At 37.1% G+C, this 25,001-nt stretch overlaps 1 protein-coding gene across 3 annotated transcripts in view; it reads right to left on the bottom strand.

The window, feature by feature from the left end:
• Window positions 1-328: 328 nt before the first annotated feature.
• Window positions 329-25,001, bottom strand: part of LOC149528036 (RAF-like serine/threonine-protein kinase 20) — a 51,513-nt gene continuing 26,840 nt past the window's right edge. For all 3 annotated transcript variants that reach the window (XM_089808528.1, XM_089808530.1, XM_089808529.1), the window contains 8 exons: window positions 2,731-6,714; window positions 2,546-2,632; window positions 2,281-2,433; window positions 1,970-2,133; window positions 1,631-1,778; window positions 1,316-1,438; window positions 1,093-1,180; window positions 329-936 (listed from right to left, as the gene is read on the bottom strand). In XM_089808528.1, coding sequence (XP_089664654.1) covers window positions 743-936; window positions 1,093-1,180; window positions 1,316-1,438; window positions 1,631-1,778; window positions 1,970-2,133; window positions 2,281-2,433; window positions 2,546-2,632; window positions 2,731-6,540 — 4,767 coding nt within the window. In that variant the 5' untranslated portion in view covers window positions 6,541-6,714 and the 3' untranslated portion in view covers window positions 329-742. The remainder of the gene's footprint in view (window positions 937-1,092; window positions 1,181-1,315; window positions 1,439-1,630; window positions 1,779-1,969; window positions 2,134-2,280; window positions 2,434-2,545; window positions 2,633-2,730; window positions 6,715-25,001) is intronic.

Genomic DNA, 25,001 nt, shown 5'->3' with positions numbered 1-25,001 from the left:
AGCCTGTCCATATTCTTATAATCCCATAGATTTTAGAAGAATGGCATTCATAACTTGTCTACTGCAAACAAACGGGCATTATCATAGACATGAACACCTATTCAATAATAAAAACCAAGGGAATGGATGGTGAAAGATGATTTTCCATGATTTAAAATGTATCTAACTTCCATTTTTAATGAGCCATTCTACAATTTAGCTATTATGACTATTCTGCGAATTTGTTCAAATATTGACCTTTGCGATTATCAAATTCAATACACCAAAACTTTAAAAACAGTACAGATGTAATTCAATCTAACAAATAGAAATATGAGGGACGCCCACATTGTAAAATTGCAGGGTTGAAATGCCCTCTATTCCTCCACATTGGAAAACAGCATTCTTTTACATTAATTTGATACAATATTTCTTATAACCCCTGGCCTTGGATGCAAACAGCATGAAGTGCCATTTTTACATATTGCAATATGCAGCAGGGCACTTATTCCCTTCAGCAAAGACATATTAGACATATACTACATTCAAATTGTTGTTATTGAAACCATCCCCACCCCCTCCCCAATAGGGTGTTCACAGCTAACATACAAGTAAATCTGAAGGGACTTTCGTAATATCTCATGGAATTTTAAGCCCCTCATAGTTAATAAATTATAAACAATTTAAAAATGTTAACATCATGTATGCATCAGTCCCAAACCTTGCCTAAAATAAAGTGCAGAAATCTTCAATTCGCTTTTCTCTAACCATGATGAGCATGAGGATGGTGACCATGACCCCTTGAATGAAATGACATTGTGCGTAATCGGTTTGCTATTTCTGTAAATGACGGTCTTCCGTTAGGGTCCGCTGACCAGCACTGCTCCATTAAAGTTCTCCAAGCAGGATCACACCAGTTTGGTACATGTGGACGCAATGTATTGTTCACTATACCTCCTGCGCAGTTTTGTATATTCAAGCTTGAGAAGAGGTTCCAAAAACTCAATATGAGATTTACTGGTAGCATTGCCCATCTTTACCAACCATCTACAAGACTCAAAGATTACAAATTCCAGGACACTGTAACATGTTTTTCCTATGTAAAGAGCATACCAATGATTGCTCCATAATGCATGTTAGCATATGGTTCGTCGCCTGTGAGGAGCTCCCACATTACTATTCCAAATGAAAACACATCAACCTGAAGCAAATAAAGCAAGCAACTACAAGGAACTTAGAACTGAAGCCAATGGTTCGACACAGCAGTATTTACTATTCACTATTTTTTAGTTAAAAAGACACTTGAGAAAAAACGAAAAAATTTCTTCTATTTAACCTTCTCAGAAACCATGTCGCTACTTCCATTTAATAACTCTGGAGCCATCCATGGGAGGGTTCCACGCACACCACCAGAAACTAAGGTTTGATGTTTAATTTTGGACAGGCCTAAATCCCCAACCTGAAAATAAGCCATTTAAAGTTCAGCTTTATTCAAATCTTTATTTGCCCACAGTCCATATTGGTCAAAAAGGATGGGAGGAGAACGAAAACAATGTTGTAATGATTCAGGTGCCGGAAAAAGTTTCAGAAGTACCAAAGAAGAGATGAACCACTAAATATAAACAAATATTGTGAAAGAGAAAAATTGTACCTTGCAGATAGGACGCTGAGGGTCTCGCATGTTGACCAACAAATTCTCACATTTCAAGTCAAAGTGCACAATATTCTTGCTATGCAAATATTCCATTCCAAAAGCTGCGTCCATTGCAATTGACAACCGCTTTCTCCGATCAATGGACCTGCAAGTAACATTACATTTTCCAATATTCGTAACATTAGCTGCTCTTTTCGTGGCAGCAACATTCCATATCATATTCTCTTGCCTTCTATTGGTTAAAAAATTGGTAATGAAGTCTACAATAAAAAATAAAGCCAGCATCCAATAGAAAGGATGGTAAAAGAAAATCAAAATCAATGGCAGAAACCATACCTATCTTTCCTTTGAAGGACTTGTTTAAGTGAGCCATTTACCATGTATTCTGTCACAGTTGCCAGAGTTCCTCCAGGGCCATCTGGGACAACACCATAGAAGGCAACAACATTTGGATGATGCATTTGTGCAAGCATCAAAGCTTCCCGCCAAAAATCAGCTCTCTAAAGTCATTATACCAGTCATATTTAGTTCACCACCATGCACTTCACAGGATATAGACTTTATAAAGAAAATGCAATGATTGCTGAAAAGAATTTTTAAAAAAAATTCAACATTAAACAAAGCAATTATAGATTAGGTATTCTCACCATGCGCTCTTGCTCTGATGGCCTTCCCATAAAACAGCTGTTTTTTATTCGTTTAATTGCAACATCAGATCCCCTCCATTTTCCGTGGTAAACTGTCCCAAAAGTGCCAGACCCAAGTTCTCGCAGTTCTTCAAGGTCAGCATTCTTTATAATCTGCTCAAGGAGTTGCATAAACAAAAAGCCTCTAGAACAATCCAATACAAAACATTTTTCTAACTTGGAAACACAATAATTTAGGATAATAAGAACGTGATATATCTCTAACCTGCAATCCATGTGCTATAGCTTCAAATTCAGCGATAACTGCATCACTGGCAGCTTCATCCTTGTCTAAATCTTCAATTCTAGCTTCCTACTCACACAAAGCATATGTTAGCATAGTACACATTATTCTACAATCTACTGATGTCTAAAGGATTCAAAATAAGTTCAGAATTGTAAATGACATACATCATTATCTGAATCATGATCTAATATGGAACCCTCAATTATTGTGGAATCCTCATCTGCTACTTCAACCGTTTTTTCAAGTAAAATATTGTCATCGACTCTAACATCCTCACTTACAGCACCCCATTTGCTATCAGACAGATTTAATATAGGAGGAAAGTTTGAATTTAGTGTATCTGTCATCTCTGAAAAATTGAGCAACTCTCCTTTTCTTTCCATGTCTAATTTTTCATTTAGGTTAACATGGTCCAAAGCAACTCCCATAGCATCGAAATCGGATTTAAAATCATTAGAGTAGCTCTCATTAATCTCATCACTTCCTGCTTGGTCAGCTGTTGCCTGGTGGAATAAACCTTTACTAATATTGTTGTTCAAAGGAACTGTTTTCTGGTAAATTCCATCTTCAGAGCTAACAGGCACATGCATAGAACTAGAACCTGGAAGCTCATCAATAAATCTAGCATTTGAAAGAATACCTGAAACTGGATACAAGTGCCCATAATCATCATCAATCAGACTCTTCCCCAAAAATTGTGCAGGATGGTATTGAGGCCTGCCCATATCATTAACTGTTGAAGGAAATTTATCATTAGCTAATTCATCTATTGAATTCCCTTTTGGCTCACAGGTATATCTGGATGCCTCAACTTTTGTGTAGTCTCTTTCTGATCTCATCCCATCCCACCACATCCCAGAAATGCTTGAAGGAACACAAGCTTCAACTCCAGTTGTAGTAAAGAAAGGATTAGAACCAGTCTCTGTCAATCTTTCATTATTGATCCTTTGATCAACAGTAGGCAGTTGAAGATGAGCATTTCCAATGTGATGATGAGCAGTGTGTTCTTCAAGAGGAATAGATATTTTTGCTTCCTGAGCACTAGATCCAGGCCTAGGCAATACAGAGTGGTTTATCCTTTCAGACAACTGTGATGTTTGCATGGCTTCAGTAACAATGCAGGTTGCTCCAACCGGTCCTGTGGTAATAGGCACCTTAAGTTGATATGATGTGGGCACTAAAGTTTCAGGACTCTCTGTTTTTTGAAAAGCTTCATAAGAAGTATCCAAACCAACGGACACAAGAGAGCTTATGTCCTCTGGTGGTTTTGCCACACCATAGCTTGCAGCTGGTTTGGCATGGTCAACCCCTGACAATTGGGAAATCTGCTCTTTGTTACTGGAATCAAATTGATCAGTTCTTGTCCTCCTAGCAGCGGGCATTTTATCATCCTTTTCCAATGTCTTTTGGTCAATAACTTTATCACTCTCATCTAAGCTTTCACTGAAATTAGAATGAAACAAATGTTGTTCTTTCAAACTCTCTCCACTACTGTGTGAAGCTTTACCTTGTCGCCATCCAGGATAGGTTGGTGAAATTCGCTCATCCTGATGAACTTTACTTTCTGCATCACCCACAACGCCTTGATCTAGGAATGATAACAAGCTTTCTTGAGTAGTTCTTGGTCCGACATGAGAATGTCCCGTTCCTATTAAACTATCTGAATGATGACCTTGATAAATAGGAACCCGTTCGCTCGCGATATGGACTGACTTCGTGGCATGTGTTTGTAGCACATTATCAGAAAGAACATGAGGTAATGCCTGTGGACGAATAAACCGTTCATTTAAATTTGTGACAACTTCCTGAGACAGTGTCTGCTGATGAGTGAAATGCTCATCTGGATGAGACAGATTAGAAGGCAAACTCTGCTGATAAACAGCTTGTGCATGCAAGTTCTCGCTAGAATTAGCAGATGCTGTAGGGCAGAAATCTCCATTGAACTGATTGTCATCTTGTAGCACCCTTGTGCTAATGTATTGTTGATCAACATGTAAAGTATTGTGAGTTTGCTCCCCCTGTGCAATTGACTGGACTCCTCCACCTTGGTTTAGAGATGATGCCACCTGATTCAAGGTATTGAGACCAGGGTCGTTGTTCAAACTGGAATTTTGAAGAGCTTCAACCTCATCATCATGGGTTAAGTGTACCGGATTGGCAAGTTTGAGAGCAGCTGTACCATGGTTTCCAGACTGAGTATTCTGCATTGTACGCTGTTGAACACAGTGTTGCAAATACACACCACCAGAATTTACCTGTGGAACATAATCTGTTGGTGTGTAGCTATATTGTTCTGTAACAAAACGAGGCCACACAGGTTGATGTACTGGAGGTCGGTATTGAGTGGTTCGTTGAAGATCCACGGATTGAAGCTCATCTGACCTGAGATCCAATATGGGCTGGGCAACCTTAGTATCAGTGAATCGGCCATCACCTTTGTACATCGAATCAGAGTGGCTTGGAAGCAGAAAATCATTGTTCTGATTGCCAGCTGAATCTTGGAGTGTTTTAGACTCTGTATCTGTATACTGGAAGTCAGGCTGAAACGCAGCAGAGGAGGATATGGGTCTTCCATAATCTATATCATGGATACCCTCTGATGGCATAACTACCGAGTGTGGCTGCAAATTTATCGGCGCTTGGATAAAGTGCATAGGAGTTTCTGCTACTGCAGATTGTTTGACTGTGACATGCATGGGCAGAGAAGAGAATGGAGCTGAGAATGCAAGTGATTTGATTGCTAAAGCAGAATGAGATACTAGTGGCTTGGAAGACAATGGCACAACATTTGGAAAATTTACAATCTTCTGACCATCTTTTAAATATTGAGGCCGTAATGAATCCATGTCTTCTTGAGCTCTTCTACCAGTGTTCCAGTTCTCTGCAACATCTAATCCAATCAAATTATCCAGATGCTGTGATGAAAAACTCACCATACTGTCTGAATGTTTTCTTGTGCTCATATCCATGATACCATTGACTGCATCAACATATTGCTGCTTAGAATGCCTCAAATCAGCTATTACATCAAAATGAGTAAGTTCATTATCGGATCCAGTGAAAAGAAAGATCCGCAGTCGTGAAGACCCATCCTTATTATCCAATTTGTAATACTCTTCCATCATATTTTCAAGATCCTCATCAGAAGAGACAGACACCAAAGCATCAAGATCCTCACCTGGCAACTGATACTTCAGAACAAGAGCTTGACCATAAACATCAATAATTTTTTGCATAAGTTCCTCATAGCCAACATCCTTACTCACAGTTATAATACGTGTTTCACCACCCACATATCTAAGCCTCCCATCACTAGGCCTGGGCAGAATTTTTCCCCCAAAACTACACATGAACTTGACCTTTCCTTGGGAAGAATCAGTGGATAGGCCTGAATGGTAAGATTGGTGCGTAGAGCAAGATGGGTGATTAAGTCCAGTTTGCTGAGTGGAAGGAAAGGATCCATCATCCAAGTGATACCCACCATCACTGCCAGACTGAGAAGTTTGTATTCCTTGTAAAGAGTCATTATATAACGGCTTGCAATGGCTCCCATAACCACTTAAGTTGCCTCTGTCTGCTCCTAGTATAGAAATCTCAGAATTAGTTCCAGAATCAACTCGCCCAATACCAAGAATACCTGTCAAATCCTCATAAACATAATTGTTGGATTCAAGAGCATTTGCTTTTGAAAGTGGTACTTGTTCCAATTCTACTCGTCTCTGGATTCTTGATGCTTCTTGTGCAAATTGCAGAGCAAATTCCTCACCAGTTTGCACTGAATAATTTGCAACACGCACTCCTCCATTTCCTTTACCAAAGATCAAGGGTCTCAGATTTGGAGGAATGAAAGTCGGCTCATATGCTATTCCATGACTTGATGGTAAAAACGCCTCATTTGTTACATGGTGAAGTCTAGAACCAACCTGCCTTGAAACATTGGTGTTTTCTGCTGCTCTTTCCACTTTCTCATCCATCTCAATGTCTCAAGGATGGAGAAAAACTTGCCCTGTAAAGGTCATGGCCATCTCCCACAAGCACAGCAAGAAGATTCATAGCCAGCCTATAAGCAGCTCAAAACCATCACAAACAAAAATGTCTACTCTATTAACTATTTCCTCCATCTGAACCACTTCAGCAAAGAGCCCACCCTGTCCAATAAGTTCAAAATTCAGCTATCAAATTTTGAGTAAAGCAGAGAAAATCATCTATATGCAAGAAAATCCTCTTGAAAACCACAACTGAACTGTGTTTCACGTCCCATTTTCTTAAACCATAAAAGTAAGTCCAACATTACAAAACCACTGAAACAAAGGATTATAATGGCTAAACTTTCTGGAAATGCATGACAGCTTGGACACTTTTTAGCAACACCAGCACTGCAAAAAATTGAAGGTTCAGAAAGATACAATAATGTCTACAAATAATCTTAAGTGATTTGCAGACAATTAATTCTAATTTCCACAAATGATCAAAAGAAGTAAATGAGAATTTGGCCCATGAATGGGCTTGGATGGGTAAATACATCAGATGTGAATGTTGTGTGATGCTGAATGGGAAAAACATAGTGAAGGTTGCTGGAAATATAACTTTGATGGTGCTTTGAAAGGCAACCCTGGACCATCAGGAGCAGGATTCATCATTCCAGACTGGAATGGTAATCTAATAGCATGTGGGGAAAAAGATTGCTAGAAGGAACAAATAATGTTGCTGAGTCGAAGGCGGCTCTGCTGACAGTAAGGGCAGCCGAAAGGTTAGGTGTCAGAAAACTTCATGTAGAAGGGGGTTCACAAATTATTGTAAATGCAACAATGAAAGGCGACATACATGCTTGGCATTTGCAGAACTGCATAGACCTAATAACTGAAGAATTGACACCTCTAGATGAGTTCAAAATTACATATGTCCGCAGACAAGGCAACAAAGAGGCTGATAAGCTATCAAATTGGGCATTGACCTTCAAGTTGCATGAAATCGTCCATGTAGATTTCCAACACTTAGGGATGGATGAAGGCAATCAAGTGCAATAAATATTATTCTCCCTTAGTCCGCAAGCAACAAGAAAAACATCAAATGGGTTCATGTTTTGGTTAAAGGAACGAGTGCCAAATAACCATTGATGGACAGGGCATTTATTGTGGAGAGAGGTCGAATTTTAAGCTTTTAAACATGGCAATGGGACTTTTCATTCGCAGTTTTTTAGTTATTCGGAAGGTGTGCTCTGGAGTGATTGTGAATGATGGAAATGCATCTGCTCTCACTTGCCCCAAGCAACAGAATCCCTACCATGGACAAATGACAAAGAAGAGGATTGATAAACTTGTTAATTTTGAAGACAAAAACCTCTCAGAGTGTTATGATTCTTCTAGGTGACATGTTTCATCAGGTGCAGAATCGTCATCAAACAAACACAGACATTTTCTCAATGATAATGGTGTGGGCTCTGCAACTTGGAGAAGATAAGAACATTATCAAGCTGATAATGAAGACCATTGTACCAAAAGAACCACTTGGAGGAATGGACGAAATCCTGGAGAAATCTATTCCAGGGCTGGGAATTAATTTGGGGGATGAGCAGACTGGTCTGGAGAAAATTGAAGGTACCAAGTACACTCCCTTCGTGTGGAAATTTGAGGAAAGAGACAGAAATCACAGGTTTAGGGAGCCACACAAGGGATGGCTGGCTTTAAAAATGGTGGTAATGATCCACTTATTGGACACGGAAATAGAAGAGATTAAACGGGCTTCAGGCTGGACTGCGGAGGATGATGCCAAGTTGCAAAAGCGGCTTAAGAAGCGTAAAGAGATGGGTGGCAATGATAGAGCTAAGTGCACAGAGGCCAAGCTGAATGAATGGCTCCGGGAGCACACTGAAGGAAGAAACAAGCCCTAGAATGCATCTTACATCGAGGAAGTGGACTCCAATTTCCCCATTGCTGCCTGGTTCTCCATGTGTAGGGTTAATTTCTTTTTAAGTAATGGTGGTTAAACATCTTTTTGTTAAAAATGTTGGCCTGTAAATTTTGTTAGGGTGGCACAGTTGGATGCCAATTTTGATGTCGTAGAACTAGTTCTAAATAGTAAAATCTTACTGTAATGACCATAAAAGGTCTCATGGTGGTTGGGGTGCTTTTTGCTCAAGAAACAGTTGATGGAGGTTCGAGCTGGTTAAGCTAGATTTTTACTGCAAAATGTAATGTTACTTTATCTTAAATAAAATTAAAAAATTATTACCAAGGAAAGAAAAGTAAATGAAAATGATCAATGCACTTGAGACCAACATGAGAAAAGAGGATCCTCCAAACCATGGGTCAAGCAGTATAGCATTAGAATACAATAGCTATCTTAATTTGTGTAGTCAATATAAGCTGCAAATCAGTACTGTGACATGGTAACCATTAAGTTATTATAACATAGAAACAAATAAATGTTTTCATTGTCTTTCTCTATGTTATATATCTGATTAAAGGTCATTAGTTACTATCGGTTGTCATCAGTTACTAAAAATAGATGTTATCTGTTGTTCCATAAAGGAAAGGACCCATCATGAGCATCCCTTAATATAGATAGATAGACAGATATCACATCACACCATTTAATCTACTTGGGCATCTACTTAGTACTACTATATTATAATTCTATGTTTAGTATGTAGATATTACATATTGACCACATTTCTACCTAGTTGATACATGTACATAGCAGAGACCATCGACTATTGATGCTCATATTTGATTCTTCAATCTAGAATTTAAGTTGAATGTTTAATGTCAAATTGTAAAAATGTTATGATAATATCATGATCTGGCTAATATCCAACTCATGCAAATATTCCATTTTTTACTATCTTTATGTGCCTCCTATTTACACTGCATCATAAATCAGCACATAATAGGAGATCCCTCCTCGGATTACACTGTTGAATTTGAATGTTATTTTTAGTTTCAATCACGGCATGCTGTGAATCACCACTTTGTTCCAAGCTAATTTTAACTCAAATTCAACAAGGCCAGACAATCATGAACTCTGAGTTTGTCTAGTTAAAATGAAAAGTACCAGATGTCTTTTATTTCTAAATTTAAGTAGAGACTAAATAAACTAAATAATCAACTAAATGTCAAGTGGAGTCAGGTTTTGATGCACTTCTGATCGAAACAAAGGGCAAAGTATGACCTAGGCCACAAGTACAAATGATCAAACGATTGAAAACCAAATTTACCAAGATATTTTCCATTTCTGGTGTTGTTCAATTTCCATTCCTTGAAAGAACACCATTCATTTGTGTGCATTTGTACGGTGACCCAAAAAGTTAAACACCAAACTGACTGAAAAGCCTGTTATGTGCTGCTGCTGCAGTTGCCAGAACGAAACAAACCAAGAAAATAGAAAAATTCAAACCCTAGGGCATCCATTTCGATAAGTAGACTGTCAAAAACGGAATATAGATCTGAACTTATCATTTGATATTTTGGGTTTCCAATTTTTGAAAAAAAAATCAAATATGTTACACTGAAACATTGAACTTGTGTTAGCATTCAATAATTTATGATTATTATAAAAAAAACAAATTTGCTAATATTTATATGTTTTGCTTTTTGCATCCAAATCAGAGGAAAAGGAACACAAGATGCGTCAATTATCCAAGAACCCCTGGATTTTAAATAGCATTAAAAACATCGAAAGAGAAATTTTTAAAAAATAATTCAATATATAGAGGAACAAAAAATAAACATAAAATTCAATCACCAAGCATGAAAAGATTGAAACCCAGGGAGTGCCCTTAACCTTGGTAAATTTCCAGGCCTTTGTGAACTATTTCTGTTTTTTCTTTTTTATAAATTTATTATTTGTTATTAATAGTGTTGTGATAAAAAATAGTGATTTATTAACTGTCATGATCCATCTACTTGCTAGAAAACCATTGTCGAAGGTTAAAAAAAAAAAAGGGTTAAATCAACTTATATGGGAACCCCAAGGTGTTTCACCTTCAAGTTAAACCGTACACATGAAAACCAGGTATGAATCCATGTCTATGAATCTTAAGGCCTTTGAAATCTGCAGTATGAAAACTGCCACCATGCATAGTTGAAAAACTGTTGCTATAGAGGATTATAACCACTGGTTTATCCACCATCGCAAGCTAGAAACCGAATAGATTAGTGATAACCATGCTCTAAACTGTTCAGGACTAATTTTGCTATTCATGTCACTTAGATCTTCATCCACCATACTTAGTGCTGTTTTTTCGCATCTGTCATCCAAATAGCTCCACACGCTTAATCCATTCTAGCCTCATCATGCCACGACACTCAAAACACTTTTTTTTATGATGATGTCATTTAAAAGAGCTGTCCATGTCTACTAGGTGCTTATTTTATGTGCATCTGCCGCTAAAAGTCCTTTACCTTGTTGGTGTGCCTGGTAGTCACTATCATCACTTAACCTTGCACTTTACCTTCTAGGTGCGCTTACAAACTGATTTGATCACTTAAAACCATAGTCCAAAAACTTGGACTTCAACTCATCTCAGCAGCCCAAATTGTTTACTTCTACTCAGAGCTCAGCATTTCAAGGACATGGAAGTCTAATTTGACTATCAATTTCTCATAATTCAAACATTATACATCATAAACTCTCTAAATTTGCAATTTCATAGTTTCAAAGTCGAGCAATGCACTATAATATTATAAACATTATAAAAATTAACGAATAACTGCATTTTTATAACTGTTTTACATATGATGATATGTCGAAGAAAGAAAACAACCAAATCCCGTTTACATCTTCGTCTTTCCCCTTCTAGTGTACTTAAATTTTCAAAACTTGAACTAGAAAGTACATCAATATCAAAATGATGATAGATTGTTTTTTCAAAGTGACTTTGTCTTCCTTCATTGCATCCAATTTTGTTCCTTTTGTTTGATAATTCAATCAACTCTGAATCCTTAAAAATTATATTCTCAAATCATCTTCTTGCTTTATTGAGGCTTCACTAGGTCAAATGAGTGAATAAGATCAAAAAATGACTAATGAAAGATGAAATTTCACTTTAAAAAGTGTGGATGTTATGCCCAAGCATCAGATAGAAGAGTCTAAGTTCAAGAATCAAGAGTCTGAGCCTGAAGTTTAGAGAATCTTGAAGCAGGACTCCTCTGAGTATTCTCCACAACTCGGCTGGACTTGGCACAAGAGTCTGGTCTACTCGGCTCAGTCAGTTCAGAGACTCAAGAGTTTGCATAGTTTTACAAGTACTAGGCGAATCTTCAAACTACTCTTACCTGAGCTTTCAGGTGTGTCAAAGTGCAATCTCTGTCACTTCAAACATAGAGAGCACAATTCAACAGCCTCTGACACTTAAAGGTAATTCTTAACAGCCAGGCGCACCTGTATAAGCTAAATTTGCATCTAAATGACAAAATCAACCTTTTCAGATTGCTTTGGCACTTAACTACCATCTATCTAAATCCAGGCAGACTTGTCTCATGCTTGAAACACATTCTCGGTGCTTATAAACCTGATTATGTCATTAAAAACATTATAAGTGTTGAAGCTATGGTGCTTTGATACTATGTTGAGGTTATGAAGCCATGTCAATATTTGCAACACAAACACCTCCAAGATCAAACAGCAAAATAAGAACATGTCCCACAAGCTAGGCAATTAAATATAATTGCTGCATTTCTCAAGAAGCATGTCTCTAAAATATAGAGAATAGCTAAAAACGTTATGATATGCAAACTAGAGCTGAAAAGGTAAATTGGTGCCCAATAAACTGAACTAGACTAAATTAAGCTCAACTAAGTAAACTTAAACTAGGCATGTATGTGCAAACATGTACTCAATTTTGCATAAAACTATGTACGAAAATATTCTTGAGCATATGCAAAAATTAATTATGCAACATATCCAAATATAGGTAATGCAACAAATATGCATGCTCTAACAACCCCCCATAAGTGAAACTTAGGGAGAAACAGAGCTCCAAGCAAGAAATGCATGAATAGGTCCCAATTGTTAAAAGAGCATATCAGTTGTATAATTGTATTAGATGCATTTGCATATGTTGCTTTAACTAATTGTGTACATGCTCAAGAATATTATTATGCATATTATCATGCATAATTGAGCACATGTTTGCACATTCACGCTATAGCGAAAGTTCATTTAGTTGAGCCTAAATTTAGATCAATCTGGTTTAGCTAGGCTCTAGTTTGCATATCTTAGCTTTAGTTTGCTATTTTTAGTAAACTAGCTTTTGGATATTTTAGCACTCTTGTTTTATATTAAAGCAAGTCATTAATTCATTGTAATGTACCCCAAATCCCAATACCAATCTCAATTCATTATTTGTGAAATCAATACAAAATTCTATGGTTGTTATAAATTATCTTTGCTTGGTCTCTTTGTGAGATATGTATTTTGCTTGCAAATGACCCTTGACTTCTATGGTTGTTCCATCAACTTCTACAAGATATCAGAGCTTTAGATTTATCAAATTTATGTCTACATGCTTGAGGGATCCAAACTCAAGTGAATTTTCAATGCACATTGGGGTCAAATGGACGTTGTCATTGTGTGAAAAATCTTAAGATCCACTATCATTTTGTCAAAATCAGAGCAACTGAAAAATCAGGTCAATTTGGCTGAAGGCACAAACATCAAGGCAAAATCCGAGGGTAGCTGAAAAATCTAAGCAGTTTGGTGCAAAACAGACATCATAGTTGAGCTTAGAACACCCAAAAACCCATCAATCCATATAAAACTTGACAGTCGTCAACATTGTCAATTTTGGGCAAATTTTTGGGCTGCACGAAAAACAAGGCAACTATACAGCTCTTTGCATCAAAATATTGAGGGCATACATCAGTGTCCTCAAAAAAATAATAAAAAATATATGCAGGTTCTGTCAAAAAATCACGCTGGGTTTATCAAACTTTCAAATATTTTCATACAAATTATTTTCAAAGTTTTTAGAAAACAAATTCTAGTGGGTGTATTTTTTCAATAAAAATGTGTTTTTTCTTTTTACAGGCATGTACAGCCTGCAAACGAAAGTCCGTACAGCCTGCAGACGCAAGTTTGTATGTCCTGCATGTACTCAAATTGACTTGCAGTGCTTGACAGCTTTGGCGATTTCCCTATCTTTAGCAGCACTTGACTAATTTTAGCGAACACCAAAATTTAGAGAAGACTTTCCAATGATTCCGCAAGTATATTCCGACTACCACAGAGAAGCTTTTGGTGTATTTTTCCTTGTGAATGAGGAATCTTTATCTCAGCAACTTGATTTTCCATGACAGATTGAAGGTCTTCAAATTTATCCTTGCAGGATTTGTTGACTAGATAAATTTGATGACAAGGTTGACCCTCTTTGCTGTAAGGAGCAACTGTTGATTTTTTGGCCATAATGTGGCCACACAAACTCGAAATTAGGTAAATCATATATCATTGGAAAGCTGATGCCAGCGGGCATCTTTCCAACATTTCTGATTTTTGAAACTCTTAATCCATTTTCCTTATGAGCCTCCAAAGACATGATTCATTTTGCACTTCTGAGGCCATGTCTTGCATATCTGGACTCCATTTTTCAACTTCCACATATCAATGGAAAGCTCCCAGAGCCCACTATACAGATCTGCAGTCATATTATGTGTTTGTTGGAGAGGATTATATTCATATGATCTACATAATCTGAGATTCTTAGGGTACACTAAGTTCATTTGAGGAGGTATCATGGGAATTTTTGCTCATCCTTTTGTTATTCATTTGGGGGCAAGGCATCCTAACACATCTTAGTTGGCTAGATATGTTGCCATATTTGTATGGACTCCTATCTGAACCAGCATCTTCAGGAGGTAAATCAGCTTGGGGTAATCTCACAGACCATGTTTTAGATGTGATTGATTCTAGTGTTGATTATGACACTGTGTACTATATCGGACATTGTGTGTCCTCATGCACTTTGGACTCAACTTTGGAAGATGCATGTAGACCATCTACAGCAAATTGTCTTCTTATCCTTGCACGTGCAGATTTCATACCCTTTGATGATGATACTAGAGAGGAGTTTGAGTGTATCAGAGGTCTTGCATGTTCCGGTGTATCAAAGGCATATCTTCATGTTCCTACTCCTTGCATTGAAATCTCACGTCAATCATCTTCATCTTGAGTCGTTCCTAATCAAATTGGCATTGGCTCATGCGTAGCCCCCATTGATTCAGTCCAGTATGACCTTATTCCTCTAGAGAGCTCTTTGCATCAAAATATGGGGGGCATACATAAGTGTCCACAAAAATATAATAAAAAATATATGCAGGTGCTGTCAAAACATCAGGTTGGATTTATTAAACTTTCAAATATATTCATAAAAAATATTTTGAAAGCTTTTTAAAAACAAATTCTAGTGGGTGTATTTTTTTTTCTTTATACAGGCATGTATAGCCTGCAGACACAAGTTTGTATGTCCTGCATGTACTCAAATTTGGCTTGCAGCGCCAGCCAGCTTTGACGATTTCCCTATCTTTAGCAGCACTCTACTAATTTTAACGAACCCCAAAATTTAGAGAAGACTGTCCAATGATTCCACAAGCATATTCCAACCACCACAAGAATATTTTGTCATATTTTCCCTTGTGAATGAGGAATCTTTTTATCAGTAACTAGGAAAATTCTCAAAATTTTCCACAATGGGTTAAGGTAGTCAAATTTATCCTTGCAGGGGTTGTTGACCAGGTTGACCCTCTTTGACCATAAGGAGCAAATGTTGGTTTTTTGGCCATAACGTGGCCACATGAACTTGAGATTGGGCAAATCATATATCATTAGAAAGCTGATGCTAGCGTGCATATTTCCAATATTTCAGATTTTTGAGATTCTTAATCAATTTTCCGTACAAGCCTCCAAAAAACATAGTTCATTTTTGCACTTCCAAGGCCATGTCTTGCATATCTAGAGTCCATTTTTCAACTTCCGCATATCGTTGGAAAGCTCCCAGAGTCCACTAAACAGATCTGCAGTCATATTCTCTGTTTGATGGAGAGGATTACATTTGATATGATCTACATAATCTGAGATTCTTAGGGCCTAATAAATTCATTTGAGGAGGTATCAAGGATTTTTTTATTCATCCTTTTGTTATTCATTTGGGGGCAAGGCATCCTGGCACATCTTAGTTGGCTAGATATGTTGCCATATTTGTATGGACTCCTATGTAAACCAGCATCTTCAGGAGGTAAATCAGCTTGGGGTAATCTCACAGACCATGTTTTAGATGTGATTGGTTCTAGTGTTGATTGGTTTTAGGGGTAATCTCACAGACCATGTTTTAGACGTGATTGGTTCTATGTGTACTACATTAGACCTTGGGTGTCCTCATGCACTTTGGACTCAAACTTTGGGAGATGCATGTAGACCCTTATATCTATCCATTCCCTAGGGATCCTACAGAAAATTGTCTTCTTCCCCTTGCACGTGCAGATTTCATAGCCTTTGATGATGATACTACAGAGGAGTTTGAGTGTGTCAGAGGCCTTGCATGTTCCGGTCGATTAAAGGCATATCTTCATGTTCCTACTCCTCACATTGAGATCCCATGTCAATCATCTTCATCTTATGTTGTTCCTAATCAGATTGGCATTGGCTCATGCGCAGCCCCCATTGATTCAGTCCAGCAAGACCTTATTCCTCTAGACAGAGCTACCTAGGATTCGTATCTTGCAAACATATCATCCTTGTTTTTTGAGTCTCATGTTGCAGATCTGGAGGATTATTTGGATGTTATTCATCTTCTCTTGCTGACAGCCACATCAGTGTTGTCAACTTCTCTTTATCGCTCATGCATCTTGTTCTTCATTAACTTTTGCAAAGATTTAATGTGTCACCTTCTTACATTGATTGGGCATAATTGGTTTGTGGCATCATCTACCATGGACATAGTATAACTTGAGACGTTTCTAGAGGCGCATACAATTTGGATTTGGACTCCCATTTCTTCCAATTTATGGAAGTGGCTACTCCTATCTCCAATGAATTTGCTTCTTCCTAAGTGGAGGAACATCATTTGCAGGCAGTTGACCAAATTTTGCCTTCAGGCATTCATCACTGGCACGGGACCTACATCTTCATTGGGGGGATTCTTATCCTCGTTTTCTCTCTCTTGTCGGAGGGTGATATTTATTGCATGTATGTGACTGATTCAATTCTTGGGGGGCACCTGGAGTTTGGGATCTTCAAGGCAGACAGGCCTTCTGCTGCTGTGTAGATTTCAAAAAAGCATTTGACACAGTTCCTAGAGACAAGCTTTGGAAAATAATGTGGGAACTCAAGATTTTGAATGAGCTTAGAGCAGTTGTACATAGACTCTATGAGCAAGTGAGAGTGAGATGCGTGACAAAAAAAGGCATGTCAGAATGTTCTGGCAGTGATATTGAGGTAAAATAGGGCTGTTCTCTCTCACCCAGCCTATTTGGCTTGTATATTGATAAGCTTGAAGAGTGGCTAAACAAACTGTAGGAATGGGCATCAAACTTGCTCGGTATGGGGTGAAGCTACATCGTTGTGCAAATAATCTCATTCTAATCGCACAATCAGCCAAAGATCTGAGAGAACATTTGTGGGCATTAGAGAGTTTCTATTCACTAAGTTGGGATGCAGGTGAACACAAACAAGACTAAGATCACGATTTTCTCTTTAAAGAGGAAGAAACAGCAAGTTAATTTCCTCTTTTAAGGAAATATGCTTAAGATTGTGGAGGAATATAAATACTTAGGAATCGACTTTCACAATAGGCTCAGTTGGAAACATGTAGAGTTAAACAGATACAAGGGGGATGGAGAGCTACTTTCTTGCTTCAAAACAAGTGTAGACAAGCAGAACTATGGGATTGGAAAACCAAGAAGACTCTTTTTGGCTTGTTGGTTACTCCAACTATGCTATATGGCTGTGAGGTTTGGAGGGGAGGGGAGGGGTGTGAAGGGGGTAGTCTTTCTAATCACAAGTGGAAACAAATTGAAAGAATAAAAGAAACATCTTATTACTACTAGCCTTGAAGTCAAATTAACAATTCCATATGAGATTCTTTTGGCTGAAGCAGGTATGTATCCAATGGAAGCTTCGGTGGTTATCTGTTTGTTAAACAATTTTTTAAAAATGAAAAATATGGATAAACATCGTTGGCCCAAGTTAGTGGTGGACAAGAGATTAGTCTACAGAAAGAAGACGTGTATGGGGCAGAACAAAGCATGGTTAAATAAATGGGACATTGACATACAAAACTGTCCCAACACCAATAAAGAGATAAAAATATGTGCTGCAAAAATTCAGGGCTGCCATGTGAACAAAGCAAATGTGCCCAAAAAAAATTCTGAGAGAGTTCAATCCCACTCAGGGCCATGAGGATAAAGACTAATTACAGGTGACAATCAAAGGTAAAGCTAGATTGCTAGTGGCACAATTAAGAAATGGATCTCATCATTCACAATGCAAGACGGGTAGATGGACGGTTCCCAACCAGGTTTGGGAAGGAAGAATGTGCATTTTCTGCAGTAAATGATGTGTTGAAACAGAAATGGCACTTTATTTTCGATGTGTTGCATACCAGGATATTTGTGAACAATATGAGAACAACTTGGAGGAAGGTTGTATATATCAATTGTTTGACAAAGTAAGAATGCACTAAATCACTGGCTTCCTAATAAAAATTCATAGCAGGAGGGCTGACATTGAAATGGACATCAAAATAGTTTAGGTTTCTGATGTGTGGCCTATTAGCTTGTTTTGTCTCGTGGAGATCAATAAAATACCTTCATTCATTCATCTTAGTCACATGTAGTACCTTTTTTTTGTTTTTATTGCATCTTTCACTTTTGGAGGGGTTTATTCCCAAGTAGTTTTTCTCCTTTTCTCTATTAAGAGAGACCTAGTTGGTGTGAGTTGCATTGCTTTGTAAAAGAATAACTAATCAAGTTTTTGTTCTCAAGACTCCTTCATGAATTCCATGCTTAGAACTCTTTTGTCTCCGTAAGTTTCACTTAAGGGGAGGTGTTAAATCATGCATATTAGTTGCATTAGGCACATTTGCAAGTGTTGCATTAATTAATTGTGTATGTTCTCAAGAATATTCTCAGGCATTATTGAGCACATGTTTTCACATTCATGCTCCAGCTTTTAGTTGAGCCTAAATTTAGGTGAATCTAGTTAAGTCAAGCTCTAGATTTCACCTTGTGCATATCATACACTTCTACTTTGCGTATCATGGCTTTGAATTTCTATTTTTAGTAACTAGTTTTTGGATATTTTTAGAACTCTTTCTTTCTATAAAAACACCGTACACTCATTGTAAACCCAATCTCAATTTATTATTTGTGCAATCAATATAGAATTTTAGGATTATTATATAGCATTACTTCTTTGCTTGGTCCTTTTTATAGGTGTTTTGTTTGTAGATGTTCATTGGCTTATGTGGTTGTTTAATCAACTCCTACACCGGCAACAAGAGGCCTTATTAGGTACCCATGTACAATGAAAGTCTCTCAAAAAGGCGAAAAGGAGAAAAAGCAAGTAAAAGAAAACTGCTCTCCAAAAACAAGAGATGCACTGCACAAAAGAAACATGAACTGCAAAAGGAAGAAACAAGAAGCCTCACGAAAATGTCTCAAAAGACTAGGAACATGAAAAGCATCCTTGAAGCACAGAAAAGTTGTAGACAATTGTCAAATGATAACTGCTATAATACTGTATGAAGAACCTCCACTAAAAAGTTGATGATTGGGATCAAAAGAAGATGACAATCTGCAATCTACATGAATATCCCCAACGACACTACTCAAACAATGAAAAGATGGTAAACAAAGGCAAAACATATTTCAATCGTAGATTCAAATGGCACATGAATCTACATGACCCCAACAACACTACTCAACCATGCAAGAGTGAACACTAGTCAAAAATACAAGTGCCAATAATCTAAATAGCTAATCAACTGAGGATAATTCACCTCCACAAATTGGAATGCAGAAGTATCTATATGGTAAAAGCTCCATCTCATCGAATTACAACCACTGCATTCAACTAGTACATAGGAACACATCCTAAACACGTAGCTCGCGACTAGGCAAAATTGAGGAAGTGTTAATGCCAACAATAGAAACCCCTCCATAATGTTGAAAAGAGAGATGCATTCCACATAAAATCGTGTCAACAAGTAGCGCACAAAGGAGATTTATAATATGCACAAGAGTGTGCATACAACTGAAAAATGGGTATGCATCCAATGCACACACACATGGGACAAAATCTTTAGAATTCAAAGTTGTCATCAAGGGACACTCTCTAGACAAAGGTGTGATAACAAAACAAAAAGGCACTAAACAACCCCCCATCGCACTTTATAATACAATGCACGTACAAAATATGGCACACCTGAATGTGAAAAATCCCCAAACAAAAAACACAAGTGGAAATTTATCTCAATGCATCTACAAATAGAAAAATGTATGTAAAAGATGCTTAAAATGCCCTAGCAATACATGTAGACCAACCCGAGTGAAGCCATCCCATGTAAAAAGATCCATTCTAGGTGCTAAAACGTCTATGCAATTTAGCAAATGGTAAAAACACAAAAAAAAAAAAAAAAATGAACAAAATGTTCAAGTTGAACAATCTGAAAAAGCCAGTTGTAGATTTGGATAGAGCACAGAGCCAACTTTCTAAAGATATGCAGTTTTTGAAAAATGGAATCCGTATGAGCAAATTAGAGCCCTGAAAGCGCAAACGCAAAGACTAACTTTGAAGACATGGCACAAAAAAATAGTGCTAAATCTGATAATAAAGATAAAGCTACAAAATTGGGTCTGTGCCAAAACCAGCTTTCCAATGATATCTCGTCTGCACAATTTCAAGTTTGTATGCTCATGGTATGACCAAAAACATAAGGTAGGTTTAAAAACAATCAATAGGCTTGAAAGCGACTTGATGATACAGTCCGTACCGCTGACATGTCCACATGACTTCATGCTGATTTCAATACAATATTCTTGGTATGTTCTACTTGTCAGGAAAAGATTTTCACACTGAAAAAAACTTACTGAAATTTTCATAAGAGACTACTAAATTTAGAAGAGGTGCCAAATATGGTTCAAACCTACTATTTTTGGGGGTGCTGCCAAATTTATACCAGCGATGTTGTGTTGTACATGTTGGTGCAGTACATCCAATGATACAGATGTGTACAAAACCATACTTACACAGAAAAACATGCCTTTCAAAAAATCATCAACAAACTTGTCGATCTCAGATTTCAACATTTGGACAGCCATTTTTGGAGATTGCAGCCCTTCTCAGTGCAATGGTAATAGTCATTTTGTTCCACATTGCCCATTTTTTGCCTCAATTTGTGTGCCCTAACCAAATTGAGCCAAAATTTCAACTGCTTGGATTTTGACAAAACAAAAGTCTTAGGATGTTGTTATGCTAAAAAATCTGTCCTACTGAAACCATCTATACCAAAAAGATGCAAATAAATTTAGTTTTAGATAAAATCTTGGCTGAAAACATTGTGCAAGCTTCTAAGATCCCCATCTCCCCCATAGGTCCAAACAACCTAGGGTTAGATTTGCAAAAAGGATTTGCAAGAGCAGAATACTACTCTAGAAAATTCAAGGCAATGAGGAGAAAAAAGGGAAACAAATAAGTAGTCAGGATTTCTAACTCTCCTCCAATTCCAAAATGATTGTCATATGCAGAAGTTAGAATATCTGGGGACATGAGTTCCCAAATAGAAAAATACTTGGCAAGGTTTTTCTGCAACAAGAATACTAATATGGACTTCTCGTTGCTGCAACAAAAAGAAGCAACTGGGATTCAACCTGACACTGTTGAAATTTGTATATAAGGAATTGGCTTTCTATGCTTCCAAGCATGTGAGGGGTACAAGAGGTACTTCCATTCTTGTTGGCATTAAGTGGTTCCCCTTAGTGAAATCTTTTGGTTGCTCACCTTGCAAAAAAAGGTTCTGGGTTATCATTGAAAAAATGAAAAAGAAAGACAAGAATGTGCAATCTCCTTACCACATGCTGCCAATGATTATAGAGAAAGAATTGATGGAAAGGGCCACCGTCCTCACTATCACATATGCCCTGGATTGTTGGTGGGGATTTTACCATGGTTAACCAAAAAGAACACCAGTTAGGTGGCACCCTGATGAATTGTGAAGGAAATGGACAAAAGCAAAAGAATGTTTAACTTGACCCCCTTGACAATAACAAATTGAATATCGCAAGAGCATCTGACTCACTTAGTGCATTATGATTAATCAGAAAAACAGTCACAGAGAAATTAGACGAATTCAATATGAAAAAAAAAACATTTTTGGTTTTGACAGCATAGCAAACTTTAACTGTGTGAAAGTTTTACCCTTCACTGCCTGATCGTTACCCAATTGAGGCAAATATACTAATCAAAGGTAATGATAGTACAAAGAAGTACAGGAAAGAATGCCTCTTCAATAAAGGCATTTCTGGGTTTAGGTCAATTTTTTTATAATAGGCATATTAAGATGAAACAGCATCAAAAATCAACATTCTCCACCTAATACCCAAATAAGAATGTTTTCTGTATTGAACAAAGCTCTGTTTGAAGTAAACTATCCTGTGACTTTGTATTTTAACTCCTAGTTTATTGAGAACCTTCAACGGGCAGATAGTTCTTCATTCTATGACATTAATGCTACCAAGCTATATCGTTTGTTAACTACTTCCAAAGAGGTACTCACCCATGTCAAAACTCTTAACGAGAAGCAAAGGGCAAAAAAATATTTTAAATTGTTGATGCAAATATATTGAGCCTAAAAATAATGTTCCAAATAGCTACTCATTATTGAAATGAATGTTGTCATTTCTTCTCTGCCCAAATTAGGGTTGCTTGTAACTACATGCAATATTTTTAATGTTCAGAACATGTCAGTATGTTTTCTTCGAATGTAGTTATGCAAAAGGTATTTGGCAAAGTTGTGTGGACACAGATACAGATACAAATACAGATACGGTATTGGAGACTGATATGGCCATATTTTAATACCCCCAATAAGGATACAGCTGGATACAACATCAATAAAAAACTTACACATATATTTAACACAATTTTGTAAGTTATTAGAGGAGATATTTATTACTTCAAAAGCAACATAGACACATTAATACCACACAAATAATTATAAGTTAACACTACAATATACAAAAATTATAGAGTTGCATAGGAAGACAACCCAAAAAATGGGTCAGAGAAATAGAATAACATTTCATTTGTCTTCCCCATTTAGTGTAGGTTTTGTTTATAATTGAATTAATGAAGTTTCTTTTAATTAAAATTAGGAAGATTTACTTCAAATTTCTTAATAAAATAAACCACATGGTATTTGGTATAGTTAGAAAATCAAGTTCTTTTGGGCACACAGAAGTAAAATATCTGATGTGTATCTGGGTTGTATCAGATATGTTTCCGAATTGGATTCAGAAATACATGTGTCCAAGAAGGGACAACAGAATTTCCGGCTACTATGGTATTTGGGTTTTTGTTTTCCGGGGAACATTTTGGAATGGGATATTTGAGATAACTTCTCTTGACATGAGATTTTACTTAGCTTTGCAAATGGATTGAACAAAGGACCTTTTTTGTTGTTGCCATTTTCTATTGACACTCTGGTTTTTATGGATAAGGAGAAACTGTTATGTTTTATATGTCAAAAGGATACATCTTGCAGAGTCTTCCCAAAGGCTCATCTGTATACGAATTCTTTCACAAGTTACAAAAACAATGGGATTCCAAAGGAAAGGCTCATGAAAATGCTTGATGAAGGCTTGGCTACTATTCACAAATCTGAGATCAAGTTTGCAGAATTTTGGCCTCATGATGTGAGGAAGCCAGATGAAAAATTCTCTGAATTTCAAAAGAAATATATAAAAATTCACAATATGAATGGTTCTTTGAAGATGACAATGATTAGACAATTAGTCCGGAGATCCCTGCAGACACGCAGATTCAGAATCAGAACTATAACAAAGATTAGAGCTATCAGATTTCCACAATTCATTAGTATTACTATTCAGTTTCTGGATTTGATTGTGTGAATGATTTTTATTATCAACGTTTCGGATCACACTACATGATACATCTTCATTTGCACGAACATCCTGATGATGGATCACGCAGTGTGATCTGAAACATTGATAATAAAAATCATTCACACAATCAAATCCAGAAACTGAATAGTAATATAACAAAGATGACAGCACATTGGCAGTTTCTCATTCTGTTGGTACCTTAGGATGTCCTATGGGGAAAGTAACACCCAGAAAAGTTGGTAAAAAATATTTATGCAGAAACTATTCTATCATAGTTTGTGTTTTGACTAGGACATAACATGCTTATCTGTACTGATGCACAGGTCAGAATATTTTGTTCCTTTTTTATCCTTGATTCTTTAGGCACCTTTTGTGCCTGGTTTGAAAGGTGCCTGGTTTGATGGTTGATGTGGTCTGTTTGACACAATTGCATTATAACTTGTCTTATTTTCTTAACATATCATCAGCTTAAAAGAAACAGGACCTAGAGTGACAAAAAAATTGCCAACGTGTTGAACTAAATGGGAGAGAATGGGAGAGCTCGTTATTTAATTAAATGACAGAATGTTGACACTTGTCATTCACTAAAACAGCAGAGTATGCTCTCCAATAGGTTCTTGGCCTCATGGACATAAAAGTCTTAGTTACCAAGTGATGCGTTTCGGGAATAATTTGACCAGTTTTGGAAATGGTGACGTCCAAGAAACTTGGAAAACTGTCCCCTAGCTATCCCATAAAACTAGCAGTTGCACCCAAAAGAGGTGCAATGTTTTAAGCTGATAGCAAAATATGTTTAGTATTATATTATTTGAGCCAAAAAAGTTAAACAATAAATAGGAATGCGCATTCTCTCTTTTTTTCACCTTTGTCTAATTGAAGGATTACACTATTATGAAGATATATTGCATCGATATGATCTCAACTAACTCACCAAAGTAGAATCAACTGTCAATGCTACTTTTTCTTCATCTTCTCCTCTTCCTATTCTCCTCCTCCTCTCCTTCTTCTCCTTCAATTTATTTTCCTCCTTCTTCTTCTCCTCCTCCTCCATCTCTTGCTTCCCCTTATCCTTCTTCATCTCCTCCTCCCCGCTCAATCTTCAACATTTTGAAAATAATGTCAATGTCCAACATCCGTTTGACCTCATCATTCACCTGTGTGGTATAATTGTTATTCATCTTGTACAGTCTCTTTTGTACCAATAAGTGCCAAGTACCAACGGAATGCAATGCGCACACAATTCTAGAGGTACTTTTAAATCATTGTATGTCCAAGCAAATACATCTTTGTACTCCTTGAAGATCTTGAACACTACCGCTTTC

This window comes from Cupressus sempervirens, chromosome 11 (genome assembly GCF_028749045.1).
Source record: "Cupressus sempervirens isolate cs-2001-9-10 chromosome 11, ASM2874904v1, whole genome shotgun sequence".
Lineage (NCBI taxonomy): Eukaryota > Viridiplantae > Streptophyta > Pinopsida > Cupressales > Cupressaceae > Cupressus > Cupressus sempervirens.
This window is presented reverse-complemented; position numbering and strand designations above follow the sequence as displayed.